Below are 13,618 nucleotides of genomic sequence, written 5' to 3'. Positions count from 1 at the left end.
AGAGCCAGACATCCTGGAATGTGAAGTCAAGTGGGCCTTAGAAAGCATCACTACGAACAAAGCTAGTGGAGGTAATGGAATTCCAGTGGAGCTATTTCAAATCCTGAAAGATGATACTGTGAAAGTGTTGCACTCAATATACCAGCACATTTGGAAAACTCAGCAGTGGCCACAGGACTGGAAAAGGTCAGTTTTCATTCCAATCCCAAAGAAAGGCAATGCCAAAGAATGCTCAAACTACCGCACAATTGCATTCATCTCACACGCTAGTAAAGTAATGCTCAAAATTCTCCAAGCCAGGCTTCAGCAATATGTGAACTTGCAGATGTTCAAGCTGGTTTTAGAAAAGGCAGAGGAACCAGAGATCAAATTGCCAACATGAGCTGGATCATCAAAAAAGGAAGAGAGTTCCAGAAAAACATCTATTTCTGCTTTATTGACTATGCCAAAGCCTTTGACTGTGTGGATCACAATAAACTGTGGAAAATTCTGAAAGAGATGGGAATACCACACCACCTGACCTGCCTCTTCAGAAACCTGTATTCAGGTCAGGAAGCAACAGTTAGAACTGGACATGGAACAACAGACTGGTTCCAAACAGGAAAAGGAGTATGTCAAGACTGTATATTGTCACCCTGCTTATTTAACTTATATGCAGAGTACATCATGAGAAACGCTGGGCTGGAGGAAGCACAAGCTGGAATTAAGATTGCTGGGAGAAATATCAATAACCTCAGATATGCAGATGACACCACCCTTATGGCATAAAGTGAAGAAGAACTAAAGAGCCTCTTGATGAAAGTCAAAGAGGAGAGTGAAAAAGTTGGCTTAAAGCTCAATATTCAGAAAACTAAGATTATGGCATCTGGTCCCATCACTTCATGGGAAATAGATGGGGAAACAGTGGAAACAGTGTCAGACTTTATTTTTCTGGGCTCCAAAATCACTGCAGATGGTGATTGCAGCCATGAAATTAAAAGACGCTTACTCCTTGGAAGGAAAGTTATGACCAGCATAGACAGAGTATTAAAAAGCAGAGACGTTACTTTGCCAACAAAGGTCCATCTAGTCAAGGCTCTGTTTTTTCCAGTGGTCATGTATGGATGTGAGAGTTGGACTATAAAGAAATCTGAGCCCCAAAGAATTGATGCTTTTGAACTGTGGTGTTGAAGAAGACTCTTTTTTTTTAAATTTTATTTTATTTTTAAACTTTACATAATTGTATTAGTTTTGCCAAATATCAAAATGAATCCGCCACAGGTATACATGTGTTCCCCATCCTGAACCCTCCTCCCTCCTCCCTCCCCATACCATCCCTCTGGGTCGTCCCAGTGCACTAGCCCCAAGCATCCAGTGTTGTGCATCGAACCTGGACTGGCATCTCGTTTCATACATGATATTTTACATGTTTCAATGCCATTCTCCCAAATCTTCCCACCCTCTCCCTCTCCCATAGAGTCCATAAGACTGTTCTATACATCAGTGTCTCTTTTGCTGTCGTCCCTTGGACTGCAAGGAGATCCAGCCAGTCCATCCTAAAGGAGATCAGTCCTGGGTGTTTATTGGAAGGACTGATGTTGAAGCTGAAACTCCAGTACTTTGGCCACCTGATGCGAAGAGCTGACTCATTTGAAAAGACCCTGATGCTGGGAAAGATTGAGGGCAGGAGGAGAAGAGGACGACAGAGGATGAGATGGTTGGATGGCATCACCGACTCGATGGACATGGGTTTGGGTAGACTCTGGGCAATTGGTGATGGACAGGGAGGCCTGGCCTGCTGGGGTTCATGGGGTCACAAAGAGTCGGACACGACTGAGCGACTGAACTGAACTGGGAAAGATTGAAGGTAGGAGGAGAAGGGAACGACAGAGAATTAGATGATTGGATGGCATCCCCCATGGATGATTGCTGCCGTCCATGGGGTCGCAGAGTCGCACACGATTGAGTTAACTGAATGAACAGTTAAAAGGCTAATAGAGGGTTGAAAGGGAAATACTAAACAATTCAGTCAACAAAAAGAAGGCCGGAGAGACAGGAATGTATAATATCATGTATGAAACAAGTCGCCAGTCCAGGTTCGATGCAGGATACTGGATGCTTGGGGCTGGTGCACTGGGACGACCCAGAGGGAGGGTATGGGGAGGGAGGAGGGAGGAGGGTTCAGGATGGGGCGCACGGGTATACCTGTGGCGGATTCATTTCGATGTTTGGCAAAACTAATACAATATTGTAAAGTTTAAAAATAAAATAAAATTAAAAAAAAAAAAAAGAAAAACGGAGTACACACGGAGAACAGACCCATACTATCAACAACAGGTAGGTCAAAAACTTCGCAGTCAGGTAAAACTAATCTATGGTGATACAACAGAAATCATAACCGTGATTTTACATGACGGATTGGGATCACCTGGGAAAACACAGGCACGAACTTTCTGGAGTGATGGAGATATATAACTTGATTGAGGTGGTGCCTTACCTGGGAGTGTACATTTATCAAAATTAATAGACTGTACACATAAAATTTGTGCATTTCACGGTATGTAAATTTTACATCCATTTTTTTAAAGCCTCATATCAAACTCTCTTGCGGGGCTTCTTGTTGCAAACTTTGATCAACAGAGGGCGCTCCGAGCTCACCAAACAGGCTTCGGAGCCCCAGCTACTTTGGGATGCGAATCAGACCACCTCTGGTCTCCTTCGTCTCCAAGGTGAATCTCCCAGCTCCCCAGTACTCTCCCTCGACACCTCACCTTCCCCACCAGCGGCTCACGGGCTAGTCCGTTTCACCTGGCCACGTGCTGCTTTTCGGCAGATGAGCAGTGCGTAGCTAATGGCGATGCTATTTCCCGCAGCACCTGCGCGGAATACAGATATGGACGGAAGCAGGCAGTTGCCCGGAGGTGTACCTGCCCCATAAGGACCTCTTTTGATATGACCACTTTTAAATGGAAGTAGGAACGTAATGGAAACTTCCACACTGTTTTCGACATCTACATTTTTACCTTTTTACCTCGCTGTGGTGGCTGTGAAACATTCCCACGCAAGGGCTGCGGCGGGAAGGGCGGGGGGCGGGGAGGGTGGTGGATGGCAGCGCGAGGGATGCACGAAGGAATTTCCCCCCGAGGAAAGCAGGTGTGGGGGGCGTTGCCACTTCCAGAGGGTTCCAGCACCCTAGGATATTGTCTTCCTGCCCTCTCCGTATCTCAGGGAAACTAGAGACTGGAAAGCCCCAGGCGTCCTTTGCACCCTCGCCTGCCCCCAGGCCGGGTACCCCCCGGGCGCGGAGATGCCATTACACCTCACGTGATACCCGCACGGGGCCGGTCCTTCAAGAGGCGTCTCGCCGGGTGTTAATTAAAGGTCACAACAAAACAGACCTGCGGGCTCACTAGAAGATTTGTCCTCTCGGGAGATGAAAAATGACACCCTGGAGCAGCTACGTGTGGAGCCCAGCAAATGCCGGCTTCCTGGGCTCTGGGCTCTGCGCCGGGGGCCGGAGGGGAACTGGAGAGGGCGACGACTGGGTGCTCCCGGGACCCGGTGGACCCTGCCTGCTGGAAAAGCCGGGATCGGGTGCCGAAAGGACCCCCGACCGAGACGAGGCCAAGGCCAGCTCGCACACACCCCTTTCCAGGCCCGCGCCGTCCCTCAGTTTCCCTGCCGGGTGGCTGCCCGCTTGCTCCCCGGGCTCCTGCGTCCCAGCCCTGGGCGGCGGGGCACAGCGCACACTGGGTCGCGGGCAGGCTGGGGCGAAGGCCCTGTTCTCCCGCTGCGCTTGGGAGGGTGGCCCCCCGGCCGGCCCGGCTTAGGAGGGCAATTCCAGAAAAGGTTTGCAGGGCAGGTCTAGGAGAACAAAGGGCGGGGGGAGGACTCGGCATATTTGTGGACTTGTTTGTGACTCAATCCCTCTTACACGGCGTTTCAAAGGCAGAACTGCAAGCCTTGCCAGGAAGAGAAAGAACTTGGGGGCGGGGAAGCTCGGGCGCATTTCTGTCCGGCTGCACTCGCTCGGCTCTGCCCCCAGCTCCAGTCTCGCGCAGTGCTGTTTCATTAGAGCCCTGGACCCGGGCCACTCACCAGCAACTTCCCCGCACCGCGCGAGATTTACGACCCCATCCCCCGGCTCTCGGCCTCGGAATGTCAGGCAGGAGAGCCGCAACATAAAATGGATCCCGGCAGGCGCGGCGGCGGCGGCAGCCAGGCGGCGGGCTCCCTGGCGGGGCCGCGGTTCGCAAGGATCCGCGCTGCGCCTGGGCGCACACGCGCGCCCTGACCGCGGACGCCGGCCGGGCCACACCGCCGCCCCTCTCTGCCCTCGCGCAACTGTCAGGCAAAGCGGGACGGCGGATATTGGCTCCCCCACACGCCGAGGCTCCTCCCTGATCTGGATCTTTATATTTTGGGAGAATTTCTTTGAACTCAGTTACCAAGCTCCGCGAAAGGAGACAAGTTCCCACAGCCGGTTCGCTGGCAGTAGGCGAGGCGGGGGTCTCGCCCACCTCCTCGGCAGCTGCCGTGTGTCCCGATTGTACTCGTCTTTTCCCTCGTGGAGGAAAATGGACTCACTAGACTAAGGAAAATGCCAATTATCTGGATGTGACCGTGAAAAGAGAACGTGTGACTGGAGGAGGCAGAAGAGGAGGAAAAGCCTTATTTGAAGAGAAGAATAAACCAAGCACTCCAACCCTTCTGCAAATTAGTGCTGTTACTTCTGGGGTCCATCTGCTTTTATCCCCCCAACCCCTCCATTAAGAAACCTTGACTTGAGGGCCAAGAGAGAGCCCCCTACCACTGGGCATCCTTCTGGGTTGGAAGACCTTTTGGATGTAGCGTTGGTGGAACATTTAGACACTCTCCTCTGGAAAAGCCACCATGAATTCGATAGCTGGGAATAAAGAGAGGCTTGCAGTCTCCACCAGGGGCAAGAAATACGGGGTAAGTTGTGACGGGTCTAATGCGGAGATGTGTTACCAGACTCTTTCCCGACCGGGGTCTCCCTTTCTGGGTAACGTGCGGCCAGGGCAGGGCGGCTCCGAGCTCTCCTCCGGCTGCAGCGGCGCCTCGGCCAGGCCAGCCAGGCGTGCGCGCGCGGAGGCGGGTCTGCCCGTGAGGACGCCCGCACACTCGCCTTGCCCTCGGAATTTTTGCGGCCCTCTCGTCCCTCCTCTTCCCCGCATCCCTAACTTTTGCAGTATTCCTGACTTCCAAGCAGAGTTAAGTCGAATGGGAGGGTTTCCCACGAAATCTCCGCAGCTCTTAGGGATCGTTTCCCTGGAAAAAGGAAAACCTTTTATTTACCTTCAGTATCCAGAGGGCTGTACCCCGAATTAATACAAATCCAAAAATCACAGTCCTCCCCCCCCGCCCCCCCTTCCCCCCCACACAGTCTTCCAGAATCTTAAACGTGGGCTCCTTCTGGGATGGGTGCTGGGTTCAACAGCGCGGGGAGCTGAATCGGTGTGTTCCTCTGCAGAAACCATTGAAATTCCCTGAGCGAGCGAGTCACTATCCTCCAAATCGGAGGAGTACGCCGGCGCCCGGGAACCGGCGCAGGGACACCTGGACGACAAGAATTCACTTAAAGACAATTAACCAGACAGATGGAGGCAGATTTGGCCGCAGGGCCCGGAGCGGTCCCGATCGCGCCCCTGTTGGCGCTGGGCCGGGGCCTTTGGTGGCACGCAGATCCCCGGGCAGGCGGGAGGGTGGCCCTGGGCCGGGGCGCGGGAGCCCGGCGGCCCCTGACACCCGCGTGTCTCCCCTGCAGGTGAATGAAGTCTGCTCGCCCACCAAGCCCGCGGCGCCCTTCTCCCCTGAGAGCTGGTACCGGAAAGCATACGAAGAGTCCCGCGCCGGGAGCCGGCCCACCCCCGAGGGCGCGGGCTCGGCGCTCGGCTCGTCGGGGACCCCGTCCCCGGGCTCAGGTACTTCGTCCCCGAGCTCCTTCACGGGTTCCCCGGGCCCCGCCTCCCCAGGCATTGGCACCAGCTCGCCGGGCTCCCTTGGCGGCTCGCCAGGCTTCGGCACGGGCTCCCCGGGCTCGGGCAGCGGCGGCGGCTCCTCCCCCGGATCAGACCGCGGCGTCTGGTGCGAGAATTGCAACGCCCGCCTGGTGGAGCTGAAGAGGCAGGCTCTGAAGCTGCTCCTCCCGGGGCCCTTCCCGGGCAAGGTGAGCGCCGCCGGGGACGGGACGGGGCTGGCGGGCCACAGCTGCGCCCGTCTCGCCGCGGCCGGGGGTGGGGGGACCTGCAGCGCCACGCGGTGCTCAGTTGCAGACGGGTCGTTGGCTCCGCCCGGGCAGCTCTGGGCCGCGGGGCGGGGGGGGGGAGATCCCGCGCGTCTCCGCCGCGAGACCTTCCTCCGGCGCATTGCTTGGATGGTGCGTGCGCAGTTCCAGGCCTCGCTGTCCACCTGGGTTGCCCAGGTTATCCTTCCTGCCTCCCTCCACTTCCCAGAGTGCCCTTTCTCTGCCCCCTGCACCCGCCCAGCTATCCGGATGGACCCGCGCAGTGCTACCTTTCCCCGAGACGCTCGTCCCCCGCGTGTCCACAGACCTTAGCCGCGTGTTAGGCCGGGGACGTGCTGACACCAGCTGCGGGGATTCGGCGCCCAGCCGCCTGCCTCCTTACCACCCCTCCTCCCCCAATACTCACCTCCCCCTGCTCCCCAGCCCTCCGCAGGGGCACTCATTAGATTTTTCTCCCCACCCCCATCCGTGCTCCTTTACAAAAGTGTCGGTGGGAGCGGTAAAAGCAGGCTGATATTTAGGAATTGGCATTTCCCATTGCCTATTTGTGGTCCTTCCTTTCCAGGGCTACCGGAAAGCCAGCATTCCCCCAAACCTCTGTGTGTCTGTCAGAGGAAGACTAAGGGGTGAGGAGCTTCTCTGAGCGCGGCTCACCCCTGTCTGCTCGAGCACTGAGCACATTGGCTCCTCCATGGCAACCTTGCCAGCGTTGTGTGTGTCCAGAGCCCCCAGAGTGTAACACAATGCAATTGTATTTGCACTGTTGGGCCTAAGTACTATCAAATGAAAATATTTACTCTTTCACTTCAAAGAGTTTTTATCAGCCGTTAGAGAGAAATATCAAGAAAACAGCGTGAATTGCTGTAGAGAATTCTGACACTGTTCAGTGGTATTTTCTGATTTATAGTTCCGTGACTTTTGAAGTCAAGTGTTGTGATTCTGAGTCGTGGAGTTTAGGAATAAATGCATCTGCTGGCCATTTCTGCTTTATCCAAACACACACATTGATGTTTTCATATGCAAGGGTTAAATTAAACAAATACCCACAGAAGTTGTAAAATTTTAAACGTGGAAAATTTCCACCAAGAGAATTGGTTTTATGAATCCCGAATTTATCTCTAGAATAATTAACTTGTAGATTGTTGTCAGTATGCCATTTTTGTAGTTTGATAATAAATCTGTCAGGACACCCCCAGGAATAAATCTCAGGGACTCTAAAAGCTTATTTCACTCTTGTAAGCCCTATCCTCTGATTTAACACCAGCTCTTCACTAACTGATTTATTTACTCTTGTGATCGTTGATCAGTATTCTTTGATTTTTTTACTGCATTCAAGGAACTCTGTTAGGCACAGCAATAAAATAACAGGTACCTGCAGTCCTTGTCCACATGGAGCTTGTATTCTAACAGAGGATAGAGATATTGAGCACAAAATGCACAACTCATAATTTATTTCCATTTGTGGTGAGTACAACAGAGGACGAGTGTGGGGAGCTATGATTGTATAACCAGACTAGACCAGCTGGTAAATTATTAAGAACTTTGGTTCTTAAAGATATATAGTATCTGATTTTTGGCAATCCTAGTAAATTGCAGTCTACCAGTTTATTCTAGAACATTCTTGCAGACCTGTTCTTAGAGTAGCTTGTGTTGTTGCATGCTCCTTGTGTGCAAAGGTAAATTACAATATACTCTTTTCATAAAAGTGGTGGGAGGAAAGGAATTCTATAGGAAGAAGAAACAAATGTTGAAACTTAAATGCATCCATCAAGTTTTGTGGAGTCATGTGACAAAGTAGATTTTTGGTTTTGTTAAAGCAGCCTGGAAAAATCATTCTCAGTGCAATAAGAGGCAGCTTGATATTTGTGCCAGTTTTATTTACATGATGAAATAAAACTGATGCTGGGAAACTGATGACATTGTCAGTGAGGGCTACAGAAGAAACGCTGGATCTGGGGAACCTCAATGCTCTACACCAACTTACTTCTTGATCCAGGTGCATCAAGAAGAGCGCTGTCAGTCTTGGGGACAGTCACATGGGGTCACTTTAAGGGCACACATGAATTTGCCTGGAGTTTTAGATGTGATATGGCACAGTCAAATATGACATTTAGTGCAAAGGAGAGCACACGACTCCGCCAGAAGCAAGTGTTACTCAGATGACCTCACTGTTAGTAAAGAGGTACGGGGCCAGGATTTTAAATACAAATCCTCTGGCTGTCTCTGGGAATAGTCATTTTAGGTTTTTTTTTTTTCCTTTTAAAAATATTGGTACCCTCAGACTAGGTAATATTTCCATTACACCTTTGAAATTTGCAGTATTTTAACCAAACAAATATTGTGTTCTCTCAAGCACCATGGATGGAGGCCCAAGTAACTCTGACACAAGACCTTTCTTCTTCCCAGAGCCAGATTTATGAGCGAACTGTGGACCTCCATCGCCCTCCGGCACAGAAGGAGTTAATTTTCATAAGAACAAGAGATGTCATTGTGACTCCAACATGTAGTTTGCCCTGAAGAGTAAGGGTCTGAAAGATAAAGGCATGTTTTTGAGGGGTAATTAGCAAACATCATGTAATTCACTTAAGATTTTTAGCTGTACATGGGGACTCTTTTCTTACATAGAGTACTACATTCTATGAGGGGGTATGAAGTCTCCTAGGTAAGTGTTTTAAAGGTAAAGGCAGAATAGCACGTCCAGGAACCTTATTATTTTAGAGTTGGCTTTGGTTCTTTCTCTACCACTGATTTATTTTGTGACACTGAGTAAATCGGTTTTCCTCTGTATTTTTAACTTTACTGTTTTTTCCTTAGTGTAAAGGAAAAAAATGATTCAGACTCTAGGTGACCTTTCAAATGATTAGAATGTCAAAAAATGATTTTCGATAAGGTTTGAAAAGTGCTTACATTCTTCAGAGAAAGAGACAGGAAGGTTTATGATTATCAATTAGACAAGATTCTGTGGGATTTATGTTTTGCCGAATTTAGGGCTCTTCTTACAAAATATCCACTTTCAATATCTGCCTCCGTCAGTACATTTCCCAAATATCATACTGCCATCTACATTGTCACGCTGTGCCCATTGGCAGAGAGCAAGCGCTGTTGAAGTCCTCCAGTTTTGTCTCTGAAACAGTTGGTTAAGAAGGGGAGGTAAAGTGCTGGTGAGCTCATGCAGGGGTGTCAGGCTGGTCCCAGGAGTTAGACACTGGCTCTGGTGGCCTGAAGTGTGGACACCCTGTTCTGAGCACACTCAATACTGGACATGTGACCACTGGAGAATGAGGCTTCTTGGCAGAAGACAATAGGACTTGGAGGTTTCTAGCTTAGGTAACTGGGGGTGGGGTGGGTAGTGTTAACTGAGGCAGGAAATGGGAGGAGAGACAGATTTGAAAGGAACTCAAAAGAAAAATCCTACAGATAGAGGAGCCTGGCAGGTTAAAGCCCAAAGAGTCCGCAAAGAGTCCACAAAAGACTGAGCATGCATGCAATACAATACAATTCATTGAGTACCTGCTGTGTGGCATACTCTTTACAAACAGTGTCTCACTGGAATAACTGTAGGCATCAAGTATTATCATCTGGATGCTGTAAATGAGCCAATTGATTTCCAAAGAAGTTGAATTATTTTCCCAACCTTTCTCAGCTTAGTCATTGCTGCACTGAGATTTGATGGAATATGAAGCCTGTGGTCTTTTTTGTATGCCACTGAGTCTTGCCTTTACAGAGTAGCAGGAAGTCTGGAAGCAACATTAGAACTTCCTTCTTTCTTCAGAAGCTTGCTGCTGCTGCTGCTGCTAAGTCGCTTCAGTCATGTCCGACTCTGTGGGACCCCATAGATGGCAGCCCACCAGGCTCCCCCATCCCTGGGATTCTCCAGGCAAGAACACTGGAGTGGGTTGCCATTTCCTTCTCCAATGCCTGAAAGTGAAAACTGAAAGTGAAGTCACTCAGTTGTGTCCAACTCTTATCGACCCCATGGACTGCAGCCTACCAGGCTCCTCCGTCCATGGGATTTTCCAGGCAAGAGTACTGGAATGGGGTGCTCTAAACAGTATTAAAATATTAACATGAAGGACCTAAGAGTATATCCTGGATTTGGAGGGCATTGAAGAAGCTGGAAATCAAATTCATGACCTCAAGGACTTGCAATACAAATTAGAATACAAAACACAAACAATCAAGCAGCATACCCTGAAGGCAGTTATGAAAGGGTCCTTCATCAATAAACTCTTGACATCTTCTTCTTTGCAGAAGAAAGACTCTAGTGGATTTGGTTTTCCATGCACTGAGTTTGTGGTTTCTGCGAAGAGAGAAAAGAGTAGAGGGAGATTTAAGAATGAAACAGACCTGGGAATGTAGAAGGGGCAACTGTGAGCTTCAATTTAGTTCAGTCGCTCAGTCGTGTCTGACTCTTTGCTACCCCATGAATTGCAGCATGCCAGGCCTCCCTGTCCATCACCAACTCCCAGAGTTCACTCAAATTCATGTCCATCCAGTCGGTGATGCCATCCAGCCATCTCATCCTCTGTCGTCCCCTTCTCCTCCTGCCCCCAATCCCTCCCAGCATCAGAGTCTTTTCCAATGAGTCAACTCTTCGCATGAGGTGCCCAAAGTACTGGAGTTTCAGCTTTAGTATCATTCCTTCCAAAGAACACCCAGGGCTGATCTCCTTTAGAATGGACTGGTTGGATCTCCTTGCAGTCCAAGAGACCCTCAAGAGTCTTCTCCAACACCACAGTTCAAAAGCATCAATTCTTTGGCACTCAGCTTTCTTTATAGTCCAACTCTCACATCCATACATGACCACTGGAAAAACCAGAGCCTTGACTAGATGGACCTTTGTTGGCAAAGTAATATCTCTACTTTTGAATATGCTATCTAGGTTGGTCATAACTTTTCTTCCAAGGAGTAAGTATCTTTTAATTTCATGGCTGTAATCACCATCTGCAGTGATTTTGGAGCCCAGAAAAATAAAGTCTGACACTGTTTCCCCATCTATTTCCCATGAAGTGATGAGATCAGATGCCATGATCTTCGTTTTCTGAACGTTGAGCTTTAAGCCAACTTTTTCACTCTCCTCTTTCACTTTCATCAAGAGGCTTTTGAGTTCCTCTTCACTTTCTGCCATAAGGGTGGTGTCATCTGCATATCTGAGGTTATTGATATTTCTCCCAGCAATCTTGATTCCAGCTTGTGCTTCTTCCAGCCTAGCATTTCTCATGATGTACTCTGCATATAAGTTAAATAAGCAGGGTGACAATATACAGTCTTGACGTACTCCTTTTCCTGTTTGGAATCAGTCTGTTGTTCCATGGCCAGTTCTAACTGTTGCTTCCTGACCTGCATACAGGTTTCTCAAGAGGCAGGTCAGGTGGTGTGGTATTCCCATCTCTTTCAGAATTTTCCACAGTTTATTGTGATCCACACAGTCAAAGGCTTTGGCATAGTCAATAAAGCAGAAATAGATGTTTTTCTGGAACTCTCTTCCTTTTTTGATGATCCAGCTCATGTTGGCAATTTGATCTCTGGTTCCTCTGCCTTTTCTAAAACCAGCTTGAACATCTGGAAGTTCATGGTTCACGTATTGCTGAAGCCTGGCTTGGAGAATTTTGAGCATTACTTTACTAGCGTGTGAGATGAGTGCAATTGTGTGGTAGTTTGAGCCTTCTTTGGCATTGCCTTTCTTTGGAATTGGAATGAAAACCGACCTTTTCCAGTCCTGTGGCCACTGCTGAGTTTTCCAAATGTGCTGGCATATTGAGTGCAGCAGTTTCACAGCATCATCTTCCAGGATTTGAAATAGCTCCACTGGAATTCCATTACCTCCACTAGCTTTGTTCGTAGTGATGCTTTCTAAGGTCCATTTGACTTCATATTCCAGGATGTCTGGCTCTAGGTGAGTGATCACATCATCGTGATTATCTGGGTCATGAAGATCTTTTTTGTACAGTTCTTCTGTGTATTCTTGCCACCTCTTCTTAATATCTTCTGCTTCAGTTAGGTCCATACCATTTCTGTCCTTTATCGAGCTCATCTTTGCATGAAATGTTCCCTTGGTATCTCTAATTTTCTTGAAGAGATCCCTAGTCTTTCCCATTCTATTGTTTTTCTCTATTTCTTTTCATTGATCACTGAGGAAGGCTTTCTTATCTCTCTTTGCTATTCTTTGGAACTCTGCATTCAGATGCTTATATCTTTCCTTTTCTCCTTTGCTTTTCACTTCCCTTCTTTTCACAGCTATTTTTAAGGCCTCCTCAGACAGCCATTTTGCTTTTTTGCATTTCTTTTCCATGGGGATGGTCTTGATTCTTGATCCCTGTCTCCTGTACAATGTCACGAACCTCAGTCCATAGTTCATCAGGGACTCTATCTATCAGATGTAACCCCTTGAATCTATTTCTCACTCCCACTGTATAATCATAAGGGATTTGATTTAGGTCATACCTGAATGGTCTGTTGGTTTTCCCTACTTTCTTCAATTTAAGTCTGAATTTGGCAATAAGGAGTTCATGATCTGAGCCACAGTCAGCTCCCGGTCTTGTTTTTGCTGACTGTATAGAGCTTCTCCATCTTTGGCTGCAAAGAATATAATCAATCTGTTTTTGGTGTTGACCATCTGGTGATATCCATGTATAGAGTCTTCTCTTGTGTTGTTGCAAGAGGGTGTTTGCTATGACCAGTGTGTTCTCTTGGCAAAACTCTATTAGTAGCCTTTGCCCTGCTTCATTCCGTATTCCAAGGCCAAATTTGCCTGTCACTCCAGGTGTTTCTTGACTTCCTACTTTTGCATTCCAGGCTCCTATAATGAAAAGGACATCTCTTAATGATGCTCTGCAGGTGCTGTGCTTAGTCACTCAGCCGTGTCCGACTTTTTGCAGCCCCATGGACAGAAGAGCTACAGTCCATGGTATTCTCCAGGCAAGAATACTGGAGTGGGTTACCAAGCCCTCCTCGATGCATTGCATCAGCCTTTCAAATAGCAACACCTGAGTGAGTTGTTTTTTGCCTGGTACAGACTGTAAATCATTTGGATTGACTTGTATCACTTCATGGAGAACACAATGGCACCCCACTCCAGTAGTCTTGCCTGGAAAATCCCATGGATGGAGGAGCCTGGTAGGCTGCAGTCCATGGGGTCACTAAGAGTCGGTCACGACTGAGCGACTTCACTTTCACTTTTTACTTTCATGCATTGGAGAAGGAAATGGCAACCCACTCCAGTGTTCTTGCCTAGAGAATCCCAGGGACGGGGGAGCCTGGTGGGCTGCCATCTATAGGGTCACACAGAGTCGGACACGACTGAAGCGTCTTAGCAGCAGCAGCAGTATCACTTTAGTCAGTAAAAAAAAAAAAGGAGTAACTTACTGGGTT

At 48.8% G+C, this 13,618-nt stretch overlaps 1 protein-coding gene across 1 annotated transcript in view; it reads left to right on the top strand.

The window, feature by feature from the left end:
- The first annotated feature begins 4,421 nt into the window (after positions 1-4,421).
- The window catches only part of KIF26B (kinesin family member 26B), a 525,171-nt gene continuing 515,974 nt past the window's right edge, over positions 4,422-13,618 (top strand). The window contains exons 1-2 of the mRNA XM_024976712.2: positions 4,422-4,935; positions 5,768-6,169. Coding sequence (XP_024832480.1) covers positions 4,873-4,935; positions 5,768-6,169 — 465 coding nt within the window. The 5' untranslated portion in view covers positions 4,422-4,872. The remainder of the gene's footprint in view (positions 4,936-5,767; positions 6,170-13,618) is intronic.

This window comes from Bos taurus, chromosome 16 (assembly GCF_002263795.3).
Source record: "Bos taurus isolate L1 Dominette 01449 registration number 42190680 breed Hereford chromosome 16, ARS-UCD2.0, whole genome shotgun sequence".
Classification (NCBI taxonomy): domain Eukaryota; kingdom Metazoa; phylum Chordata; class Mammalia; order Artiodactyla; family Bovidae; genus Bos; species Bos taurus.
This window is presented reverse-complemented; position numbering and strand designations above follow the sequence as displayed.